The sequence below is a fragment of the Salmo salar genome, chromosome ssa09 (assembly GCF_905237065.1).
Source record: "Salmo salar chromosome ssa09, Ssal_v3.1, whole genome shotgun sequence".
Classification (NCBI taxonomy): Eukaryota; Metazoa; Chordata; class Actinopteri; order Salmoniformes; family Salmonidae; genus Salmo; species Salmo salar.
In genome coordinates this window covers 100,828,525-100,854,066 of record NC_059450.1, presented here as the reverse complement: position 1 = coordinate 100,854,066, position 25,542 = coordinate 100,828,525, and the positions used below count along the sequence as shown (strand labels likewise).

General features: G+C 48.5%; 1 protein-coding gene across 3 annotated transcripts in view; it reads left to right on the top strand.

Annotated features, from left to right (window-relative positions):
* LOC106612335 (protein FAM193B) overlaps positions 1–24,101 on the top strand; it is a 46,962-nt gene extending 22,861 nt beyond the window's left edge. Inside the window, exons 7-12 of one of the 3 annotated variants that reach the window (XM_045724265.1) lie at positions 575–826; positions 14,678–14,914; positions 19,769–20,275; positions 20,327–20,960; positions 21,185–21,260; positions 21,443–24,101. In XM_045724265.1, the coding sequence (XP_045580221.1) occupies positions 575–826; positions 14,678–14,914; positions 19,769–20,275; positions 20,327–20,960; positions 21,185–21,260; positions 21,443–21,515 (1,779 nt within the window). In that variant the 3' untranslated portion in view covers positions 21,516–24,101. Of the gene's footprint in view, positions 1–574; positions 827–14,677; positions 14,915–19,768; positions 20,961–21,184; positions 21,261–21,442 lie in introns of all 3 variants that reach the window. The other 2 variants (XM_045724264.1, XM_045724263.1) reach the window with 2 other exon arrangements.
* The last annotated feature ends 1,441 nt before the right edge of the window (positions 24,102–25,542 follow it).

Sequence of the window (25,542 nt, the reverse complement as noted above, 5' to 3'; positions counted from 1 at the left end):
CAGTATAAACAGTGAGTGACTAAAGTCATTTTTGACTGCTGCTACTGCCAAGTTCTTTGGACACAGCGCGGTCCGTCTCTTTAGTAATGGATTGTAATTGAATTTATGGAGAACTTTTCACTTGGCAAACATTGTGTTCATGTTGGGGCCGAGTGTAAACCCATTGGTTGTTAAACGTGAAATCCGGTGGCGTGGGGGGGGTCTAACAGTCTTAAACCGCTGCCTGTGGAGCACATGTACGATGTACTGCTGCCAGCATGGGTTGGAATCACTCTCTCTCCTACCTTTCATCTTGGTCTCTCTCTCTAACCAATAAACATACAACAAAAAGATTGTGGCTCGGGTTTCAATCCATAAAGTTGCTCCCCTCCCTTCTGCCGTCCTTCCACTGAATCTGAGATGGCTGGATAGGTGTACGCTCCAACTAGTTTCTGCCATGTTACTGTCACCTATCCAGCCTTCACAGATGTCTAAAGGGGAGTGAGTGAACAAGGGCAAAGGAAGAAAGTTATTGAAATGAAACGCATGCTATTGAAGGAAAATCTCTCCTGATCATGTCCTCTCCTCCCTCCAGCCCCCGGCGGCTCCGACCAGCCGTAACTACACAGAGATCCGTGAGAAGCTCCGGTCCCGTCTAACACGTCGTAAGGAGGAGTGTCTTCCCCAGAGACGTGACTCTGACCCGTCCGTGTCCACCTCCATCGACCACCGAGACGTGGACGAGCTGCTGGACTTCATCAACTCAGAGCACAAACCAGCCAACAGCGCTAAGGCTGCCAAGCGGGCACGCCATAAACAGAAGAAGAAGGTGATGTCAAATGACATGGTGGGAATACTCATCAATACAGATCAGTTAATACATCTTAAAGTATTGGTGTTTGGTGTTTTGTTTGAGACGTCTACGTGTGTATTTGTGGAAGGACGTAATATTAGTAGTAATCGTCTGTTTCTGTTACGTGAGGCAGCTTGGTCTGAGTGGCGCAGTGGTCTAAGGCACTGCATCTCAGTGCTAAGAGGCATCACTTCAGACCCTGGTTCAAATCCAGGCTGTATCACAACCAGCCGTGATTGGGAGTCCCATAGGGCTGCGCACAATTGGCCCAGCGTCGTCCGGGTTTATGTAAATAACAGCTGACTAGCCTAGTTAAATAAAGGTTACGTTTAAAAATGTAAATTGATGTACAGGACACTAGTCTATATCCTGTTTCTGTAGTGAGACAGCTTGATGTACCACTACACCCCCTGGACAGGATGCTCTGTGTTTATATGCTAATAATGAATTTATAATGGAAAGTAACCACATTTTCATAGTTGTAATTAGATGTATTCTGTCTGTCTCTGTACTCCTCTGTCTGACCGTCTAACCATCTGTCTGTCTGACCGTCTGTCTGTCGGACCGTCTGACCGTCTGTCTGTCGGACCGTCTGACCGTCTGTCTGTCGGACCGTCTGACCGTCTGTCTGTCGGACCGTCTGACCGTCTGTCTGTCGGACCGTCTGACCGTCTGTCTGTCGGACCGTCTGACCGTCTCTGTCGGACCGTCTGACCGTCTGTCTGTCGGACCGTCTGACCGTCTGTCTGTCGGACCGTCTGACCGTCTGACCGTCTGTCCGTCGGACCGTCTGTCCCTCTGTCCCTCTGTCCCTCTGTCCCTCTGACCGTCTGACCGTCGGACCGTCTGACCGTCGGACCGTCTGTCTGTCTGTCGGACCGTCTGTCTGTCTGTCACCGTCTGTCTGTCTGTCGGACCGTCTGACCGTCTGTCTGTCAGTCGGACCGTCTGTCTGTCTGTCGGACCGTCTGTCTGTCTGTCGGACCGTCTGTCTGTCTGTCGGACCGTCTGTCTGTCTGTCGGACCGTCTGTCTGTCTGTCGGACCGTCTGTCTGTCTGTCGAACCGTCTGTCTGTCTGTCGGACCGTCTGTCTGTCTGTCGGACCGTCTGTCTGTCTGTCTGTCGGACCGTCTGTCTGTCTGTCTGTCGGACCGTCTGTCTGTCTGTCTGTCGGACCGTCTGTCTGTCTGTCTGTCGGACCGTCTGTCTGTCTGTCTGTCGGACCGTCTGTCTGTCTGTCTGTCGGACCGTCTGTCTGTCTGTCTGTCGGACCGTCTGTCTGTCTGTCTGTCGGACCGTCTGTCGGACCGTCGGACCGTCTGTCGGACCGTCTGACCGTCTGTCTGACCGTCTGTCGGACCGTCTGACCGTCTGTCGGACCGTCTGACCGTCTGTCGGACCGTCTGTCGGACCGTCTGTCGGACCGTCTGTCGGACCGTCTGTCGGACCGTCGGACCGTCTGTCGGACCGTCGGACCGTCTGTCGGACCGTCTGACCGTCTGTCGAACCGTCTGACCGTCTGTCGGACCGTCTGTCGGACCGTCTGACCGTCTGTCGGACCGTCTGTCGGACCGTCTGACCGTCTGTCGGACCGTCTGTCTGTCTGTCGAACCGTCTGTCTGTCTGTCGGACCGTCTGTCTGTCTGTCGGACCGTCTGTCTGTCTGTCGGACCGTCTGACCGTCTGTCTGTCTGTCGGACCGTCTGTCTGTCTGTCGGACCGTCTGACCGTCTGTCTGTCTGTCGGACCGTCTGACCGTCTGACCGTCAGTCTGTCGGACCGTCAGTCTGTCGGACCGTCTGTCTGTCTAACCGTCTGTCTGTCTGACCGTCTGTCTGACGTCTAACCGTCTGTCTGTCTGACTGTCAAACCGTCTGTCTGTCTGACTGTCAAACCGTCTGTCTGTCTGACTGTCAAACCGTCTGTCTGTCTGACTGTCAAACCGTCTGTCTCTCTGACTGCCGGACCGTCTGACTGCATGTTACGAATCCCTTTGGCCCTGTTAACAGCATAGGGGTAATTCCAATAGACCATGCCTAGCACTAACAGACCAGAGCCCTTTCCTAAACAGTCTTCACAGCACTAAGGTAGCTAACACCACAGCACTAAGGTAGCTAACACCGCAGCACTAAGGTAGCTAACACCGCAGCACTAAGGTAGCTAACACCGCAGCACTAAGGTAGCTAACACCGCAGCACTAAGGTAGCTAACACCGCAGCACTAAGGTAGCTAACACCGCATGAAGAGCTTTGACAGGAAATTTGTACCTTGATCAGTTTGTACCACCTTAGGTAACCCGAATGTCGTGAAGAACTTAATTAAGGCTTTACTCACCACCGGAGCTGTAATCCTTCTCAGAGTAATGGCTTCGGGGTATCTTGTTGCCATACACATTATCGTTAACAGAAACTGGTTACCAGATTTTGTCTTCGGTAACGGTCCAACACAATCAACCACCACATGTTCAAATGGTTCACCTATGACAGGAATAGGACAAAGAGGAGCGGGAGGAATAACCTGATTGGGTTTTCCTGTAACCTGACATGTGTGACATGTCCGACAGAACTGAGCCACATCTTGTTTTAAACCTGGCCAAAAGAAATGTCGAAGGATCTGATCATAAGTCTTTGTGATTCCTAAATGACCAGACCACTGGTGATCATGAGCAAGGGATAACACATTGTGTCGAAAGGCTGTAGGAATCACTATTTGGTAAACAGCATTCCAATCTCTGTCTGCGTCAACATGGGATGTCCATTTACGCATGAGGAGATTACCATCAAGGAAGTAAGCCACGTTCTTCTTCTTTACCTCTTCCAATGAGACAACGCTAGAAAAACATTTAGCAAGCTTGTTGTCAACCTTCTGGTTAGCAATCAGCTGCTCACGAGTGACTGGTAACTGTATTGCCTCAGCAATAATTTCAACATACTTCGCATCTTCCCTGGGCTGTTTGTCAGAGGTGATCAGCTTCTCAGAGGTAGCACACCACCCATCCTCTTGATCATCTTCTTTGAACAGAACAGTGTTCGACAAATCTATCACATCACCCATTTGTCTTGCCTGAGCACGAGTGACAGCACAAGTGGGGAACACATGGGGATAACTCTGTGCCAACTCATTGGAGAGAGAGTGGTCACTTTTATCCAACACTTCCAATACGGGTACTACCTTTCCTCCGGCAATATCGTTACCCATTATAAAGGTCACACCTTTTACTGGCAACATAGGACGTACCCCCACTCTGAATATTCCACTGATTAACTCAGAGTGTACATTCACAAAGTGCAATGGCACTGGGAAAAAACCCATTTCAATACCCTGAACTAACACACTGGAACCACAGTATGTATTGTCGGATAAGGGCAACACATCAGACAATATAAATGACTGCGCCACCCCTGTATCTCTAAGGATTTTAACAGGACGCTGAGATGCTTCATCATTCGCTATGGACACAAACCCCTCGAAAATGAACGGTTCGTAACTGCGGTCGGGTACTGAGACTTTCAAACTACATTTACCCTGAGGCATCTGTTTCGTTTCAGACCTCACAACAGTACGAATTAGCCCAACACCTGTTGGCGGCTTGGCACGAATAGGCATCCCTTGTTTGCGTTTCAGTAGGAAGCAATCATTAATCACATGTCCCACTTTATGACAATAGAAACAGGGACGCTCATTTTTCTGGCGTGCTTGATATACTGTGGGCCGACTAGGACTAAAAGTAGGCAACTCAGTAGCTCTACTCTCAGTATGAGCCGAAAACACACTCTTGTGCGTCAACACAAACTCGTCTGCCAACACAGACGCTTCTGACAGGGAGGATACTTTCTGTTCATTTAGGTATACTACAATGCGTTCGGGTAAACAATTTTTAAACTCTTCCAACAAAATTAACTCCCGGAGAGAGTTGAAATCAGTTACCTTACTAGCAGCATGCCATTTATCAAACAGATTTCCCTTGTCTCTAGCAAGCTCCACATAAGTCTTACTAGGAGACTTTCTATGAGACCTAAATCTCTGTCGGTATGCCTCAGGCACAAGCTCATAAGCGCGAAGAACGGTAGCTTTGACCACTTCATAGTTCAAACTATCTTCCAGAGGTAGCGCTGATAAAACCTCTTGGGCTTTACCAGTTAATTTACACTGAAGTAATAAGCACCATACTTCTTCAGGCCATTTCAAGGCTATACGTTCAAACACACAAAAATATGAGTCAACCTCTGCCTTAGTACCTTTGTTTAGAGAGTCAATCTGCCTACTAATGTCAAACGTGTTGGAAGCTCCAGCTGGTGAGGACGACTCACTAACAGGCACAGTAGGAACGAAGGCTAGCCTCGCTGTCTCTGTTTCCAGTTCCATTTGGCGCATTTTGAAATCCATCCGCCGCTGTTCTCTTTCTGCCTCTATTTTACAGCTTTCCAACTGCCGCTGTTCTCTTTCTTTTTCAGCCTCTATTTTACACATTTCCAACTGCCGCTGTTCTCTTTCTTTTTCTGCCTCAAGTTCACACATTTCTAACTGGAGATTTTCTCGCCTAATTTGGGCTCTCTCTTCCGCTTCCAGTTGAAACTGTATAGAACGGACATCCCTTCTGGCATCACCAGTTGACATTGGGGAGAGCGGATCAAAACGGGGCAATGTGGCTGGAGCTTTAGCCTCGCCCTCGGTCTCAGACACCGACGGGCTTACAGGAGCAGCACCATCCCCTACAGGGGTAGTAGGTTCAGGCAGCGGTAATACTAGCACTTGTTCTTCCAACAAAACATTTAACACCAGTTGTTTAACCTCCGCTTTAACTAAACTGTGCGAAATAGACAACGAATAATGGTCAGCCAAGGTCATTAAATCAACTCTTCGACACTTGTCAAAAATCTCCCACGAAGGGTTATCCAAAAAGGATTTCAAATCAAAAGTAGCCATCTTGAACTACTACCAAACACAAGAGCCAACAAAAAGCAAACACTAATGCTATGACGCTCAACACCGAACTAACCACACAATAACCTGCACGAGTGGCATGGGTGTCAGTAATGACAGATCCCAGATGAGCACCCACTTATGTTACGAATCCCTTTGGCCCAGCGGTCTAGGGGGGATGGATACGAGACCCGTAACATAAATCATGCAAATTATTATAGTGATAAAGAACAGAGAGAACCAAAAACCACAGACCACTGAAATCTACCGTCAAACTCAAAAGGTTTATTTTAAACACACGGTAATGGGGTGTGAGAAAAGGGGCTGAGCTGGACCCAAGCAAAGAAACAATAATCGAAAACACCCCTAAGTTAGACTAGCCTATTTCCACAACAGCTAGCTAACTAACCAAAAATACAGTGGGTGGTCCGCCCAGTTCTAACTAGGGTACTTAGACAAAGTATTCCTACGGGTAATGTATGCCCATGGGCGACTTGTCTTGGTACCCCATTTTCCCACCAAACAAACAAACAGTCAAACAACAAAACAATACTCACAGGTGGGATGGACAAAGTGACATGTAGTTTCAAAACAAAAGAGATCAACACAGAGATGTAGAGCTAGGGACAGAGAGAGAGCTTGAACACAGAGAGATTGAGAGAATGAACACAAAGATTGATCTAGGGAGAAAACAACTGACTGGGTTTTTAAACCAAGGGAAAGGGACTGTGATTGGGTGAGGGAAGAGGAGCAGGTGACTTCTGTTTGGGGACTGATTGTTGACTCATTGGGGAGTGATGATTGTCACCTGTGAGGAGGAGAAGGAGAGAAAAGAAACACACATACAGGATACACACTTGTATCCGTAACACTGCCGGACCGTCCGTCCGTCTGTCTGACTGTCTGACCGTCTGTCTCTGTATGTCTGTCGGACCGTCTGTCTCTGTATGTCTGTCGGACCGTCCGTCTGTATGTCTGTCGGACCGTCCGTCTGTCTGATTGTTGGACCGTCTGTCTCCGTATGTCTGTCTGACCGTCTGTCTCCGTATGTCTGTTGGACCGTCTGACCGTCTGTCTGTCTGACCGTCTGACCATCTGTCTGTCGGTCTGTCTGACCATCTGTCTGTCGGACCGTCTGACCATCTGTCTGTCTGACCGTCTGTCTGTCGGACCGTCTGTCTGTCGGACCGTCTGACCGTCTGTCTGACCATCTGTCTGTCGGACCGTCTGACCATCTGTCTGTCTGACCGTCTGACCATCTGTCTGTCTGACCGTCTGTCCGTCGGACCGTCTGACCGTCTGTCCGTCTGACCGTCTGTCCGTCGGACCGTCTGACCGTCTGTCCGTCGGACCGTCTGACCGTCTGTCCGTCGGACCGTCTGTCCGTCGGACCGTCTGACCGTCTGTCCGTCGGACCGTCTGACCGTCTGTCCGTCGGACCGTCTGACCGTCTGTCCGTCGGACCGTCTGACCGTCTGTCCGTCGGACCGTCTGACCGTCTGTCCGTCGGACCGTCTGACCGTCTGTCCGTCGGACCGTCTGACCGTCTGTCCGTCGGACCGTCTGACCGTCTGTCTGTCGGACCGTCTGTCTGTCGGACCGTCTGTCTGTCGGACCGTCTGTCTGTCGGACCGTCTGTCTGTCGGACCGTCTGACCGTCTGTCTGACCGTCTGTCTGTCGGACCGTCTGACCGTCTGTCTGACCGTCTGTCTGTCGGACCGTCTGACCGTCTGTCTGTCTGTCTGTCTGACCGTCTGTCTGTCTGTCTGTCTGACCGTCTGTCTGTCTGTCTGTCTGACCGTCTGTCTGTCTGTCGGACCGTCCGTCTGTGTGTCTGTCGGACCGTCTGTCTCCGTATGTCTGTCTGACCATCTGACCGTCTGACCATCTGTCTGTCGGTCTGTCTGACCATCTGTCTGTCGGACCGTCTGACCATCTGTCTGTCGGACCGTCTGACCATCTGTCTGTCGGACCGTCTGTCTGTCTCTGTATATCTGTCTAACCGTCTGTCTGACTGTCAAAGCGTCTGACTGTCAAACCGTCTGTCTGTCTGACTGCCGGACCGTCTGACTGCCGGACCGTCTGACTGCCGGACCGTCTGACTGCCGGACCGTCCGTCTGTCTGACTGTCGTATCGTCTGACTGTCGGACCGTCTGTCTCCGTATGTCTGTCGGACCGTCTGTCTCCGTATGTCTGTCGGACCGTCTGTCTGTCGGACCGTCTGACCGTCCGTCTGACCATCTGTCTGTCTGACCGTCTGACCATCTGTCTGTCTGACCGTCTGTCCGTCGGACCGTCTGACCGTCTGTCCATCGGACCGTCTGTCCGTCGGACCGTCTGTCCGTCGGACCGTCTGACCGTCTGTCTGTCGGACCGTCTGACCGTCTGTCTGTCGGACCGTCTGACCGTCTGTCTGACCATCTGTCTGTCGGACCGTCTGACCGTCTGTCTGTCTGTCTGTCTGACCGTCTGTCTGTCTGTCTGTCTGACCGTCTGTCTGTCTGTCTGTCTGACCGTCTGTCTGTCTGTCTGTCGGACCGTCCGTCTGTGTGTCTGTCGGACCGTCTGTCTCCGTATGTCTGTCTGACCATCTGACCGTCTGACCATCTGTCTGTCGGTCTGTCTGACCATCTGTCTGTCGGACCGTCTGACCATCTGTCTGTCGGACCGTCTGACCATCTGTCTGTCGGACCGTCTGTCTGTCTCTGTATATCTGTCTAACCGTCTGTCTGACTGTCAAAGCGTCTGACTGTCAAACCGTCTGTCTGTCTGACTGCCGGACCGTCTGACTGCCGGACCGTCTGACTGCCGGACCGTCTGACTGCCGGACCGTCCGTCTGTCTGACTGCCGGACCGTCCGTCTGTCTGACTGCCGGACCGTCCGTCTGTCTGACTGTCGTATCGTCTGACTGTCGAACCGTCTGTCTCCGTATGTCTGTCGGACCGTCTGTCTCCGTATGTCTGTCGGAACGTCTGTCTCCGTCTGACTGTCGGACTGTCTGACCTTCTGTCTGTCTGACCGTTTGACCATCTGTCTGTCGGACCGTCTGTCTCTGTATATCTGTCGGACCGTCTGTCTCTGTATATCTGTCGTACCGTCTGTCTGTCTGACCGTCTGTCTCTGTATGTCTGTCGGACCGTCCGTCTGTCGAACCGTCCGTCTGTCGGACCGTCTGTTGGACAGTCCGTCTGTCGAACCGTCGCACTGTCCGTCTGTCGGATCGTCGCACCGTCCGTCTGTCGCACCGTCCGTCTTTGGGACCGTCTGTCGAACCGTCCGTCCGTCTGTCTGTCGAACCGTCCGTCCGTCTGTCTGTCGGACCGTCCATCCGTCTGTCTGTCGGACCGTCCGACCGTCGGTCCGGTCCGTCTGTCGGACCGTCGCACCGTCCGTCTGTCGAACCGTCGCACCTTCCGTCTGTCGGACCGTCGCACCGTCCGTCTGTCACACCGTCCGTCTTTGGAACCGTCCGTCTTTGGGACCGTCTGTCGAACCGTCCGTCTTTGGGTCCGTCTTTGGGACCGTCTGTCGCACCGTCCGTCTTTGGGACCGTCGGACCGTCCGTCTGTCGCACCGTCCGTCTTTGGGACCGTCGAACCGTCCGTCTGTCGAACCGTCCGTCTGTCGAACCGTCCGTCTGTCGGACCGTCTGTCGAACCGTCCGTCTGTCGAACCGTCCGTCTGTCGGACCGTCCGTCGGACGGTCCGTCTGTCGTACCGTCTGTCGAACCGTCTGTCCGTCTGTCGAAACGTCTGTCTGTCTGTCGAACCGTCTGTCTGTCTGTCGAACCGTCTGTCTGTCTGTCTGTCGAACTGTCTGACTGTCGAACCGTCTGTCTGTCTGTCGAACCGTCTGTCTGTCTGACTGAAACCGTCTGTCTGACTGTCGAACCGTGTCTGTCTGTCTGACTGTCGAACCGTGTCTGTCTGTCTGACTGTCTGTCTGACCGTCTGTCTGACCGTCTGAACTTCGAACCGTCTGTCTGTCTGTCGAACCGTCTGTCCGTCTGTCGAAACGTCTGTCTGTCCGTCTGTCGAAACGTCTGTCTGTCGAACCGTCTGTCTGTCTGTCGAACCGTCTGTCGAACCGTCTGTCTGTCGAACCGTCTGTCTGTCGAACCGTCTGTCTGTCGAACCGTCTGTCTGTCTGTCTGTGTCTGTCTGTCTGTCGAACCGTCTGTCTGTCGAACCGTCTGTCTGTCTGTCGAACCGTCTGTCTGTCTGTCTGTCGAACCGTCTGTCTGTCTGTCTGTCAGTCGAACCGTCTGTCTGTCTGTCTGTCTGTCGAACCGTCTGTCTGTCTGTCTGTCGAACCGTCTCTGTCTGTCTGTCGAACCGTCTGTCTGTCTGTCTGTCGAACCGTCTGTGTCTGTCTGTCTGTCGAACCGTCTGTCTGTCTGTCTGTGTCTGTCTGTCTGTCGAACCGTCTGTCTGTCGAACCGTCTGTCTGTCTGTCTGTCTGTCTGTCTGTTGAACCGTCTGTCTGTCTGTCTGTCGAACCGTCTGTCTGTCTGTCTGTCTGTCGAAGCGTCTGTCTATTTGACTGTGAAACCGTCTGTCTGACTGTCGAACTGTCTGACTGTCGAACTGTCTGACTGTCGAACCGTCTGTCTTTCTGTCGAACCGTCTGTCTGTCTGACTGAAACCGTCTGTCTGACTGTCGAACCGTGTCTGTCTGTCTGACTGTCGAACCGTGTCTGTCTGTCTGACTGTCTGTCTGACCGTCTGACCGTCTGTCTGACCGTCTGAACTTCGAACCGTCTGTCTGTCGAACCGTCTGTCTGTCGAACCGTCTGTCTGTCTGTCGAACCGTCTGTCTGTCTGTCGAACCGTCTGTCTGTCTGTCGAACCGTCTGTCTGTCGAACCGTCTGTCTGTCTGTCGAACCGTCTGTCTGTCTGTCGTACCGTCTGTCTGTCCGTCTGTCGAACCGTCTGTCTGTCTGTCTGTCGAACCGTCTGTCTGTCTGTCGAACCGTCTGTCTGTCTGTCTGTCGAACCGTCTGTCTGTCTGTCAAACCGTCTGTCTGTCTGTCTGTCGAACCGTCTGTGTCTGTCTGTCTGTCAAACCGTCTGTCTGTCTGTGTCTGTCTGTCTGTCGAACCGTCTGTCTGTCGAACCGTCTGTCTGTCTGTCGAACCGTCTGTCTGTCTGTCGAACCGTCTGTCTGTCTGTCGAACCGTCTGTCTGTCTGTCGAACCGTCTGTCTGTCCGTCTGTGGAAACGTCTGTCTGTCTGTCGAACCGTCTGTCTGTCTGTCTGTCGAACCGTCTGTCTGTCGAACCGTCTGTCTGTCTGTCTGTCGAACCGTCTGTCTGTCTGTCTGTCTGTCGAACCGTCTGTCTGTCTGTCTGTCTGTCTGTCGAACCGTCTGTCTATTTGACTGTGAAACCGTCTGTCTGACTGTCGAACTGTCTGACTGTCGAACTGTCTGACTGTCGAACCGTCTGTCTGTCTGTCGAACCGTCTGTCTGTCTGACTGAAACCGTCTGTCTGACTGTCGAACCGTGTCTGTCTGTCTGACTGTCGAACCGTGTCTGTCTGTCTGACCGTCTGTCTGACCGTCTGAACTTCATACCGTCTGTCTGTCTGTCGAACCGTCTGTCTGTCTTTCGAACCGTCTGTCTGTCTGTCGAACCGTCTGTCTGTCTGTCGAACCGTCTGTCTGTCTGTCGTACCGTCTGTCTGTCCGTCTGTCGAAACGTCTGTCGAAACGTCTGTCTGTCTGTCTGTCTGTCGAACCGTCTGTCTGTCTGTCGAACCGTCTGTCTGTCTGTCTGTCGAACCGTCTGTCTGTCGAACCGTCTGTCTGTGTCTGTCTGTCTGTCGAACCGTCTGTCTGTCGAACCGTCTGTCTGTCTGTCGAACCGTCTGTCTGTCTGTCTGTCGAACCGTCTGTCTGTCTGTCTGTCGAACCGTCTGTCTGTCTGTCAGTCGAACCGTCTGTCTGTCTGTCTGTCTGTCGAACCGTCTGTCTGTCTGTCTGTCGAACCGTCTCTGTCTGTCTGTCGAACCGTCTGTCTGTCTGTCTGTCGAACCGTCTGTCTGTCTGTCTGTGTCTGTCTGTCTGTCGAACCGTCTGTCTGTCGAACCGTCTGTCTGTCTGTCGAACCGTCTGTCTGTCTGTCTGTCTGTTGAACCGTCTGTCTGTCTGTCTGTCGAACCGTCTGTCTGTCTGTCTGTCGAACCGTCTGTCTGTCTGTCTGTCTGTCTGTCGAACCGTCTGTCTATTTGACTGTGAAACCGTCTGTCTGACTGTCGAACTGTCTGACTGTCGAACTGTCTGACTGTCGAACCGTCTGTCTGTCTGTCGAACCGTCTGTCTGTCTGACTGAAACCGTCTGTCTGACTGTCGAACCGTGTCTGTCTGTCTGACTGTCGAACCGTGACTGACCGTCTGTCTGACCGTCTGAACTTCGAACCGTCTGTCTGTCGAACCGTCTGTCTGTCTGTCTGTCTGTCAGTCGAACCGTCTGTCTGTCTGTCTGTCTGTCGAACCGTCTGTCTGTCTGTCTGTCGAACCGTCTCTGTCTGTCTGTCGAACCGTCTGTCTGTCTGTCTGTCGAACCGTCTGTGTCTGTCTGTCTGTCGAACCGTCTGTCTGTCTGTCTGTCGAACCGTCTGTCTGTCTGTCTGTCTGTCGAACCGTCTGTCTGTCTGTCGAACCGTCTGTGTCTGTCTGTCGAACCGTCTGTCTGTCTGTCTGTCTGTCTGTTGAACCGTCTGTCTGTCTGTCTGTTGAACCGTCTGTCTGTCTGTCTGTCGAACCGTCTGTGTCTGTCTGTCTGTCGAACCGTCTGTCTGTCTGTCTGTCGAACCGTCTGTCTGTCTGTCTGTCTGTCGAACCTTCTGTCTGTCTGTCGAACCGTCTGTCTATTTGACTGTGAAACCGTCTGTCTGACTGTCGAACTGTCTGACTGTCGAACTGTCTGACTGTCGAACCGTCTGTCTGTCTGTCGAACCGTCTGTCTGTCTGACTGAAACCGTCTGTCTGACTGTCGAACCGTGTCTGTCTGTCTGACTGTCGAACCGTGTCTGTCTGTCTGACTTTCTGTCTGACCGTCTGAACTTCGAACCGTCTGTCTGTCGAACCGTCTGTCTGTCTGTCGAACCGTCTGTCTGTCTGTCGAACCGTCTGTCTGTCTGTCGAACCGTCTGTCTGTCTGTCGAACCGTCTGTCTGTCTGTCGAACCGTCTGTCTGTCTGTCGAACCGTCTGTCTGTCTGTCGAACCGTCTGTCTGTCTGTCGTACCGTCTGTCTGTCCGTCTGTCGAAACGTCTGTCTGTCCGTCTGTCTGTCTGTCTGTCGAACCGTCTGTCTGTCTGTCGAACCGTCTGTCTGTCGAACCGTCTGTCTGTCTGTCGAACCGTCTGTGTCTGTCTGTCTGTCGAACCGTCTGTCTGTCTGTGTCTGTCTGTCTGTCGAACCGTCTGTCTGTCGAACATTCTGTCTGTCGAACCGTCTGTCTGTCTGTCTGTCGAACCGTCTGTCTGTCTGTCTGTCTGTCGAACCGTCTGTCTGTCTGTCTGTCTGTCGAACCGTCTGTCTGTCAGTTGAACCGTCTGTCTGTCTGTCTGTCTGTCGAACCGTCTGTCTGTCTGTCTGTCTGTCGAACCGTATGTCTATTTGACTGTGAAACCGTCTGTCTGTCTGACTGTGAAACCGTCTGTCTGACTGTCGAACAGTCTGACTGTCGAACTGTCTGACTGTCGAACCGTCTGTCTGTCTGTCGAACCGTCTGTCTGTCTGACTGAAACCGTCTGTCTGACTGTCGAACCGTGTCTGTCTGTCTGACTGTCGAACCGTGTCTGTCTGTCTGACTGTCTGTCTGACCGTCTGTCTGACCGTCTGAACTTCGAACCGTCTGTCTGTCGAACCGTCTGTCTGTCGAACCGTCTGTCTGTCTGTCGAACCGTCTGTCTGTCTGTCGAACCGTCTGTCTGTCTGTCGAACCGTCTGTCTGTCTGTCGTACCGTCTGTCTGTCCGTCTGTCGAAACGTCTGTCTGTCCGTCTGTCGAAACGTCTGTCTGTCTGTCTGTCGAACCGTCTGTCTGTCTGTCTGTCTGTCTGTCTGTCTGTCGAACCGTCTGTCTGTCTGTCTGTCGAACCGTCTGTCTGTCTGTCTGTCGAACCGTCTGTCTGTCTGTCGAACCGTCTGTCTGTCTGTCTGTGTCTGTCTGTCTGTCGAACCGTCTGTCTGTCGAACCGTCTGTCTGTCGAACCGTCTGTCTGTCTGTCGAACCGTCTGTCTGTCTGTCGAACCGTCTGTCTGTCTGTCGAACCGTCTGTCTGTCTGTCTGTCGAACCGTCTGTCTGTCTGTCTGTCGAACCGTCTGTCTGTCTGTCTGTCGAACCGTCTGTCTGTCTGTCAGTCGAACCGTCTGTCGAACCGTCTGTCTGTCTGTCTGTCTGTCTGTCGAACCGTCTGTCTATTTGACTGTGAAACCGTCTGTCTGTCTGACTGTGAAACCGTCTGTCTGACTGTGAAACCGTCTGTCTGACTGTCGAACTGTCTGACTGTGGAACTGTCTAACTGTCGAACCGTCTGTCTGTCTGTCGAACCGTCTGTCTGTCTGACTGAAACCGTCTGTCTGACTGTCGAACCGTGTCTGTCTGTCTGACTGTCGAACCGTGTCTGTCTGTCTGACTGTCTGTCTGACCGTCTGTCTGACCGTCTGAACTTCGAACCGTCTGTCTGTCGAACCGTCTGTCTGTCGAACCGTCTGTCTGTCTGTCGAACCGTCTGTCTGTCTGTCGAACCGTCTGTCTGTCGAACCGTCTGTCTGTCTGTCGAACCGTCTGTCTGTCTGTCGAACCGTCTGTCTGTCTGTCAAACCATCTGTCTGTCTGTCAAACCATCTGTCAGACTGTCAAACCATCTGTCTGTCTGACTGTCTGTCTGTCTCTCCCCACCTCAGGAGAAGCAGACCCAGGCGGGTAGTGGTGATGGTGAGGGAGCTGGTAGCGACCCCCCCTCCACCCCTCCAGAGCCCAGTGAGGACCCAGACCACCTCAGCCAGGAGGAGGAGGATGTGGACGGGGAGTACGGTGAAGGCCCGGAGGCTAGTCGGCTGCTGGAGTGGCCCCAGCTGGAACTAGAGAGGGTCAACTCCTTCCTGACTTCTCGGCTAGAGGAGATCAAAAACACCATCAAGGTAAGGATATATGCTTCCCTAAGGGCAGGCATCCTATTCCCTAAATAGTGCACTACTGTTGACCAGGGCCCATGGTAGTGCACTATATAGGAGATAGGGTGCCATGATCACTATCCATATGTAGGGCACTGTGAAATAGACGTAGGGCATAGGGCACTGTGAAATAGACGTAGGTCACAGTGAAATAGACGTAGGTCACTGAACTAGACGTAGGTCGCTGTGAACTAGACGTGGGTCGCTGTGAACTAGACGTGGGTCGCTGTGAACTAGACGTGGGTCGCTGTGAACTAGACGTGGGTCGCTGTGAACTAGACGTGGGTCGCTGTGAACTAGACGTGGGTCGCTGTGAACTAGACGTAGGGCGCTGTGAACTAGACGTAGGGCATAGGGCACTGTGAACTAGACGTAGGGCATAGGGCACTGTGAAATAGTCGTAGGGCACTGAAATAGACGTAGGGCGCTGTGAAATAGACGTAGGGCATAGGGCGCTGTAAAATAGACGTAGGGCATAGGGCACTGTGAAATAGACGTAGGGCATAGGGCACTGTGAAATAGACGTAGGGCACTGTGAAATAGACGTAGGGCGCTGTGAAATAGACGTAGGGCATAGGTCACTGAAAAAGACGTAGGGCATAGGGCACTGTGAAATAGACGTAGGGCATAGGTCACTGAAAAAGACGTAGGGCATAGGGCACTGTGAAATAGACGTAGGGCATAGGGCACTGTGAACTAGACGTAGGGCATAGGGCACTGTGAAATAGACGTAAGGCGCTGTGAAATAGACGTCGGGCTACTGTGAAATAGACGTAGGGCATAGGGCACTGTGAAATAGACAGGGCATTGGGCACTGTGAAATAGACGTAGGGCACTGTGAAATAGACGTAGGGCATAGGGCACTGTGAAATAGACGTAGGGCATAGGGCACTATGAAATAGACTTATGGCATAGGGCACTGTGAACTAGACGTAGGGCATAGGACACTGTGAAATAGCTGTAGGGCGTAGGACACTGTGAACTAGACATCGGGCATAGGGCACTGTGAAGTAGACAGGGCATAGGGCACTGTGAAATAGACGTAGGGCGCTGTGAAATAGACATTGGGCATAGGTCAAAGTGAAATAGACGTAGGGCAGAGGGCACTGAACTAGACGTAGGGCAGAGTGCACTGAACTAGACGTAGGGCATAGGGCGCTGTGAAATAGACGTAGGGCGCTGTGAAATAGACGTAGGGCATAGGGCACTGTGAAATAGACGTAGGGCGTAGGACACTGAACTAGACGTAGGGCATAGGGCACTGTGAAATAGACGTAGGGCATAGGGCACTGTGAAATAGACGTAGGGCATAGGGCACTATGAAATAGACTTATGGCATAGGGCACTGTGAACTAGACGTAGTGCACTGTGAACTAGACGTAGGGCATAGGGCACTGTGAAATAGCTGTAGGGCGTAGGACACTGTGAACTAGACATCGGGCATAGGGCACTGTGAAGTAGACAGGGCATAGGGCACTGTGAAATAGACGTAGGGCGCTGTGAAATAGACATTGGGCATAGGTCAAAGTGAAATAGACGTAGGGCAGAGGGCACTGAACTAGACGTAGGGCAGAGGGCACTGAACTAGACGTAGGGCATAGGGCGCTGTGAAATAGACGTAGGGCGCTGTGAAATAGACGTAGGGCGCTGTGAAATAGACGTAGGGCGCTGTGAAATAGACGTAGGGCGCAGGGCACTGTGAACTAGACATAGGGCAGACGTTTAGCTGTTGGTTTATCAAACTAGCAGTTTAGCTATTTAAATGTTGGTTCATTAAACTGCCAGTTTAGCTGTTTAAATCTTGGTTTCTTAAACTGGCAGTTTAGCTGTTGGTTTATTAAACTGGCAGTTTAGCTGTTGGTTTATTAAACTGGCAGTTTAGCTGTTGGTTTATTAAACTGGCAGTTTAGCTGTTGGTTTATTAAACTGGCAGTTTAGCTGTTGGTTTATTAAACTGGCAGTTTAGCTGTTGGTTTATTAAACTGGCAGTTTAGCTGTTGGTTTAGTAAACTGGCAGTTTTGCTGTTTAAATGTTGGTTTATTAAACTAGCAGTTTAGCTGTTTAAATGTTGGTTTATTAAACTAGCAGTTTAGCTGTTTCAATGTATGTTTATTAAACTGGCAGTTTAGCTGTTTTAAATGTATGTTTATTAAACTGGCAGTTTAGCTGTTGTAAATTAATGTTTATTAAACTGGCAGTTTAGCTTTTTAAATGTTGGTTTATTAAACTGGCAGTTTAGCTGTTTTTAATGTTGGTTTATTAAACGTTCAATTTAGCTGTTTTAAATGTTGGTTTATTAAACGTTCAATTTAGCTGTTTTAAATGTATGTTTATTAAACTGGCAGTTTAGCTGTTTTAAATGTATGTTTATTAAACTGGCAGTTTAGCTGTTTTAAATGTTGGTTTATTAAACTGGCAGTTTAGCTGTTTTAAATGTTGGTTTATTAAACTAGCAGTTTAGCTGTTTTAAATGTATGTTTATTAAACTGGCAGTTTAGCTGTTGTAAATTAATGTTTATTAAACTGGCAGTTTAGCTGTTTTTAATGTTGGTTTATTAAACGTTCAATTTAGCTGTTTTTAATGTTGGTTTATTAAACGTTCAATTTAGCTGTTTTAAATGTTGGTTTATTAAACTGGCAGTTTAGCTATTGGTTTAGTAAACTGGCAGTTTTGCTGTTTAAATGTTGGTTTATTAAACTAGCAGTTTAGCTGTTTCAATGTATGTTTATTAAACTGGCAGTTTAGCTGTTTTAAATGTATGTTTATTAAACTGGCAGTTTAGCTGTTGTAAATTAATGTTTATTAAACTGGCAGTTTAGCTTTTTAAATGTTGGTTTATTAAACTGGCAGTTTAGCTGTTTTTAATGTTGGTTTATTAAACGTTCAATTTAGCTGTTTTAAATGTTGGTTTATTAAACGTTCAATTTAGCTGTTTTAAATGTATGTTTATTAAACTGGCAGTTTAGCTGTTTTAAATGTATGTTTATTAAACTGGCAGTTTAGCTGTTTTAAATGTTGGTTTATTAAACTGGCAGTTTAGCTGTTTTAAATGTTGGTTTATTAAACTAGCAGTTTAGCTGTTTTAAATGTATGTTTATTAAACTGGCAGTTTAGCTGTTGTAAATTAATGTTTATTAAACTGGCAGTTTAGCTGTTTTTAATGTTGGTTTATTAAACGTTCAATTTAGCTGTTTTTAATGTTGGTTTATTAAACGTTCAATTTAGCTGTTTTAAATGTTGGTTTATTAAACTGGCAGTTTAGCTATTGGTTTATTAAACTGGCAGTTTAGCTGTTGGTTTATTAAACTGGCAGTTTAGCTGTTGGTTTTTTAAACTGGCAGTTTAGCTGTTGGTTTATTAAACTGGCAGTTTACTGTTTTAAATGTTGGTTTATTAAACTGGCAGTTTAGCTATTGGTTTATTAAACTGGCAGTTTAGCTATTGGTTTATTAAACTGGCAGTTTAGCTGTTGGTTTATTAAACTGGCAGTTTAGCTGTTGGTTTATTAAACTGGTAGTTTAGCTGTTGGTTTATTAAACTGGCAGTTTAGCTGTTGGTTTATTAAACTGGCAGTTTAGCTGTTTAAATGTTGGTTTATTAAACGTTCAGTTTAGCTGTTTAAATGTTGGTTTATTAAACTAGCAGTTTAGCTGTTTAAATGTTGGTCTATTAAACTGGCAGTTTAGCTGTTGGTTTATTAAACTGGCAGTTTAGCTGTTGGTTTATTAAACTGGTAGTTTAGCTGTTGGTTTATTAAACTGGCAGTTTAGCTGTTGGTTTATTAAACTGGCAGTTTAGCTGTTTAAATGTTGGTTTATTAAACGTTCAGTTTAGCTGTTTAAATGTTGGTTTATTAAACTGGCAGTTTAGCTGTTGGTTTATTAAACTGGCAGTTTAGCTATTAGTTTATTAACCTGGCAGTTTAGCTATTGGTTTATTAAAATGGCAGTTTAGCTGTTGGTTTATTAAACTGGTAGTTTAGCTGTTGGTTTATTAAACTGGCAGTTTAGCTGTTGGTTTATTAAACTGGCAGTTTAGCTGTTTAAATGTTGGTTTATTAAACGTTCAGTTTAGCTGTTTAAATGTTGGTTTATTAAACTAGCAGTTTAGCTGTTTAAATGTTGGTTTATTAAACTTTCAGTTTAGCTGTTTAAATATTGGTTTATTAAACTGGCAGTTTAGCTGTTGGTTTATTAAACGTTCAGTTTAGCTGTTTTAAATGTTGGCTTATTAAACTGGCAGTTTAGCTGTTGGTTTATTAAACTGGCAGTTTAGCTGTTGGTTTATTAAACTGGCAGTTTAGCTGTTTAAATGTTGTTTTATTAAACTGGCAGGTTAGCTGTTTTAAATGTTGGTTTATTAAACTGGCAGTTTACTGTTTTAAATGTTGGTTTATTAAACTGGCAGTTTAGCTGTTGGTTTATTAAACTGGCAGTTTAACTGTTTAAATGTTGGTTTATTAAACTGGCAGTTTAACTCTTTAAATGTTGGTTTGTTAAACGTTCAGTTTAGCTTTTTAAATGTTGGTTTATTAAACTGGCAGTTTAGCTGTTTAAATGTTGGTTTATTAAATGGTTTATTAAACTGGCAGTTTAGCTGTTGGTTTATTAAACTGGCAGTTTAGCTGTTGGTTTATTAAACTGGCAGTTTAGCTGTTGGTTTATTAAACTGGCAGTTTAGCTGTTGGTTTATTAAACTGGCAGTTTAGCTGTTGGTTTATTAAACTGGCAGTTTAGCTGTTTTAAATGTTGGTTTATTAAAGTTATTGCTGCTTTTCTTCTCTTTTCTAAAATAACAACGCTGACCTTCGACCTTGCAGGACTCTATCCGGGCCTCGTTCTCCATGTACGACCTCAACCTGGATGTGAATGACTTCCCGAAGAAGGCTGCTACTCTGGAGGGCAACCATCTTCTCTCCCACCTCAACGGCTCCTCCTGCTCTGACCTGCAGCAGATAGACCTGGACCTGGCCCCTCTCTCCCTGGGTACCTTCAAGAGCCATCTGGACCTGGTCAGCGGCTGGGAGGAGGCCCATCCCCGGGACAACTCCCCCATCGGCCCCATCTCAACCCCCGCTAGTACTACTGTACCTGGGGTAGGGGGACCAGGGGTTGGTACTGGGGTGAAGAATGTTCACAGGCTCCACACCACCCCCAGCCTCTCCAAGCTGATCCGAGTGCACTCCCCAGAGAGTTACCCCTCTGCTAGGCCTGAGAATAAACACCAGGCCCCTGCTTCGATCCAGGCCTATATTAAGGTAGCTAAGCCTAAAGAGGAGACTCCAGCGGAGCCCAGGAACATTACTATCTCTACTCCTGGGGCTGGGGTTAATGCTGGGGCTGGCAGGAACATTACTATCCCTACTCCTGGGGCTGGGGTTAATGCTGGGGCTGGCAGGAACATTACTATCCCTACTCCTGGGGCTGGGGTTAATGCTGGGGCTGGCAGGAACATTACTATCCCTACTCCTGGTGCTGGGGTTAATGCTGGGACTGGCAGGAACATTACTACCCCTACTCCTGGGGCTGGGGTTAATGCTGGGGCTGGCAGGAACATTACTACCCCTACTCCTGGGGCTGGGGTTAATGCTGGGGCTGGCAAGCTGAAGAAGGGCAAGAAGCAGCAGCAACGGCAGGACCAGCTGCCTCCAGAACAGAACCAGACCAGACCCGGATCCAAAGCAGCTGCAGAATCTCAGAAAACTGGTTCTAACAGTTCTGATGCTGTGGGTTCTAAGGCTGGTTCTGGTTCCAAACCACCACCTCACTCAGCTGAGAGCCAGAGAACCGGGCCAAGGAGGGCAGAGGAGACCAGGCCCACCCGGCAGCAGGCCACCAACGGGACAGTGAGTAACGCGGGTGCTCCCAGCACGCAAAGAGGGAAGGGGGAGGAGCAAGAGGCCAAAGGTCACTCTGTCACCTCAACCAATCACAACCAAGTCCAGCAGCAGCAGCCCAAGGGGAAGAATAAGAAGAACAAGAACAAGGGAGAGAAAACCAGCCGCAACATTGGTACGTTAGTTTAGATAACCCTCTAGTTGACTGTCTCTTGTGTTATACATGTTGTAGGAAGGGAGACGTGTCAGGTACGTTAGTTTAGATAACCCTCTAGTTGACTGTCTCTTGTGTTATACATGTTGTAGGAGGGGAGACGTGTCAGTGTGAATGATAAAGCGATCAGACAGCATGACCGTTCTTTGGTTGTGATGTTTCCGTCCTGTTTCTTTCTTCCCCAGACGATGTGTTTCTCCCTAAAGACGTAGACCCAAAAGAAATGGATGAGATTGATCGTGAGGTGGAATACTTCAAAAGGTCAGCCTCTGTGACAATCCAAAACATTTAGGGCCGCTTTACCAAACAGACATTCTCCATTAAAAGTATTTCTAGACTTAGTCTTTGTCTGGGAAACTGGCCCTTGTTTTGTTTTTGGGGGGGGCGCCACCAGCCTCCTGTTTATAGAACCACGTAGTGATATTTCTCTCTTCTCTCTGTAGGTTTTGCCTTGACTCTGCTAAACAGACCCGCCAGAAGGTTGCAGTAAACTGGTCCAACTTTACCCTTAAATAGGTTCCTTTCAACTCAGCCCAGTAACTGACGGGTTCTAGGAAGCAGAACCCCCCCCCCCCCAACGTGACTATGTCCATACAACCCTGACGGCCTGAGGCCTTTTCTCTTTCCCACTCTTACTCCTCCTCCTTTTCTTTTCCCTCACCAAGCCAAGGGACCCTGGTGCAACACCGTTTTCCATTCGTCAGGTCTGACAGCCGGGGATCATTCACACACGGGCCCGACAGACTCGATTCTTTGCTGTTTCACAACGAGGGAGATGAGAGATCCAGGTTGAAACATAGACGGGTGTTGGTTCTCTGTCTATCAGATCTGATCTACTGTGTACTTCACTACGTAGTATGGAAAACAACCTGTTTTTATTGTAATTGTGGGAGATTTTAACATTGTAGACACCTTCTTGGATTGTTATCGGTTGGTTCTATTTGGTGCTTCTTGTTTCCAAAAGGTACTGACCCACGACCCCACGATGAATTTTTACTGTCTTTAGTTTAGGGTAATCTCCCCCATCTCTCCCTCAACACACAACGCTCTGTGGATAGGCACTGTTTTAGATAATGAATTGCATCTTAAATGATTTTACGTAGATTTTTAAGTTCAGATCAGAATAGGTCTTATGGTATGGAAGGACGTAATGTCAAAGCACATGCTGTCATAGACACCCCCACCATGTGTGGGCTGGTTATCTGTACTGTCATAGACACCATGTGTGGGCTGGTTATCTATACTGTCATAGACACCCCCACCATGTGTGGGCTGGTTATCTATACTGTCATAGACACCCACACCCTGTGTGGGCTGGTAATCTATACTGTCATAGACAGCATGTGTGGGCTGGTTATCTATACTGTCATGGACACCATGTGTGGGCTGGTTATCTGTACTGTCATAGACACCATGTGTGGGCTGGTTATCTATACTGTCATATACACCATGTGTGGGCTGGGTATCCATCCTGGTATTGTGCTCTCATGACCTCAAATCGTACTGCTCTGATTGTGCCAACCTGTCCCCTCAATATGACATCACAGGCTGAACCAACGCTGTTCATTCATTTAATGGTTTGTAGGTTCAACATCAAGTCTGAGTTCAAGATTGTGCCCTATTCCTTATGTAGTACACTCCTTTAGACCAGGACCCATAGGGCTATAGTGAAAAGTAGTGCACTATATAGGGAATAGGGTGCAACCCATTGAGTAAGTCATTATGGTGTAGTTTATCAATGGCAGTGGATGACACGGAACAATAGATTCATTACCTCCTTGTATAATGCTATTATTTTATATGAAATTGTGACAAATGATTTTGTTAAAACAAAATGAACGTTTGGAAAGTAATCAACGACACTAATATAAACATTTTCTTTTAATATATATATAAATAAAGAAACAAAATATTTATCTGGTTACTGTGTTTAACACTTCAAATCACATCTCACTATGTGTTCAAATAAAACCAGATTGATTTGTCCCCCTGTATATTCTATATAAATCATGGTTATCTTCAGTGGTCAGCCTCCCCGTGTTGTTCAGATATCTGATATCGAGTCATACTCCATATCTCTATGCTTCAAAGTTACATCTCCCATTGGTTGTTGAAGTAACTGTTAATCAGAGCTGATATTTCCCATTGGTTGTTGAAGTAACTGCCAATCAGAGCTGATATTTCCCATTGGTTGTTGAAGTAACTGCTAATCAGAGCTGATATCTTCCCCTATGGTGGTTTGTGATTATGGTTCTATACTGTGGCCATGTTCTCAACTGTCTTGCTTCTCAAACGGCACCCTATTCCCTATATAGTGCACTACTTGTGACCAGGGCCCATAGGGTAGTGCACTACTTCTGGCCAGGGCCCATAGGGTAGTGCACTATATAGGGAATAGGGTGCTATTTGGGATGCTACACCATGGCTGCCTCATACTGTTGTTTTGATCTCTCAACTCCTTCACATACAGGATTGTATTCATTAGGTATCTAACGGAAGAAAACAGACAAACAGGAAGGGACGACTTGGACTTGTCCATTTTAAGAACTGTTTTTATTTTCAGTTGAAAAATGTTTGTACATAAAAAGTGATTTTAGGGCATTTTAAACACGTCCGCAATGATAACCTGTCTCTCGTGAGGTTTGGCGAGGATTCAACCATGGTACAAAAATTCACAATACTCTGTGACCCTTCGGGGGTCAAACACCTCAATTAGATCCTCTGCTGTCACTCCGTATGTGATGAGTTCCCTTTCTGATCAGAAAACGATCAATAGTTTAAGTGATATTCCGAAAGAAGTGGTGCTTCGATGATTCCAAGTTAGTCATCAAAAACATGTTTCCGTGATTTTTTATTTTTTTTTGATTTTTTGGGGGGGAAGAAAATCTGTTTCTGAAATTTTGTATCCCAGTTTATATTCAACTAGAAGACATTATCTGAAATGTGTGGAATGTAGATGTATACTATACTGTTAATGTAGGCCTAAGACAAGTTGGCTTTTCTGTTTTTTTTTATTATTCACTTTTGATACTGTGAAAATCTTTCGTTCAGAAAGATTAAAACATTACAGTTTTGACAAAATAAAGTGTGGTGTTTTATTTGCATCGTGTTAAGTTAATTTGTTAGAGAATTGTCTTAATATTTTAAACCAAAGTCCTCTTTCAAGGTCATGTCCAGTCTACCAGAGGATGGCAGACAGAAGGGCCGGACTGGTTTACAACAGCTCTCAAAGCCTTACTGACAGCTCGTTGGGAAAAATGAATGGGGTTTTTGGAATAAATGCAGAAAATGAGGTCTGAGGTAAACACAGGCTGAGGAGATCTGATCTGAGGTAAACACAGGCTGAGGGGATCTGAAGACTTCCACAATCGTTAGGCAAGGGTAATTTCAGTGTGTGAAAGGATGAAACAGCGTCTGTGCCACCAGTAAGTACAGATAGTAGCATAAATCCCCCTGCACGATCCCCGCAGCCGGACAACGAGTCAGAGGCCGAGCCTTCTCTGGTCTCTCCTCCTGTTACGGGGTCTGAGCCGCTGAAGCCTCCCACCGTTAGCTCTGACAAATTGAAAACCCTAGTCATTGGCGACTCCATTACCCACAGTATTAGACTTAAAAATAATCATCCAGCGATCATACACTGTTTACCAGGGGGCAGGGCTACCGACGTTAAGGCTAATCTGAAGATGGTGCTGGCTAAAGCTAAAACTGGCGAGTGTAGAGAGTATAGGGATATTGTTATCCACATCGGCACCAACGATGTTAGTGTAACCGATGTGAAATGGCTAGCTAGTTAGCGGGGTGCACGCTATTAGCGATTCAATCGGGTGACGTCACTCGCTCTGAGACCTGAAGTAGTTGTTCCCCTTGCTCTGCAAGGGTCACGGCTTTTGTGGCGCAATGGGTAACGATGCTTCGTGGGGTGTCAGTTGTTGATGTGTGCAGAGGCTCCCTGGTTCAAGCCCAGGTTGGGGCCCCAAATTAGGACGAAACAGTCAGATGTGCAACATAGCTTCAGCGTGTAAATCAGCTAGAAAGATGTGTCGTCATCGAGTAATTGTCTCTGGCCCCCTCCCAGTTAGGGGGAGTGATGAGCTCTACAGCAGAGTCTCTGGCCCCCTCCCAGTTAGGGGGAGTGATGAGCTCTACAGCAGAGAGTCTCTGGCCCCCTCCCAGTTAGGGGGAGTGATGAGCTCTACAGCAGAGAGTCTCTGGCCCCCTCCCAGTTAGGGGGAGTGATGAGCTCTACAGTAGAGTCTCTGGCCCCCTCCCAGTTAGGGGGAGTGATGAGCTCTACAGCAGAGTCTCTGGCCCCTCCCAGTTAGGGGGAGTGATGAGCTCTACAGCAGAGAGTCTCTGGCCCCCTCCCAGTTAGGGGGAGTGATGAGCTCTACAGCAGAGTCTCTGGCCCCCTCCCAGTTAGGGGGAGTGATGAACTCTACAGCAGAGTCACAACTCAATCTCTGGTTGAAAACTGTTTTCTGCCCCTCCCAAAAGATAGAATTTGTAGATAATTGGCCCTCTTTCTGGGACTCACTCATAAACA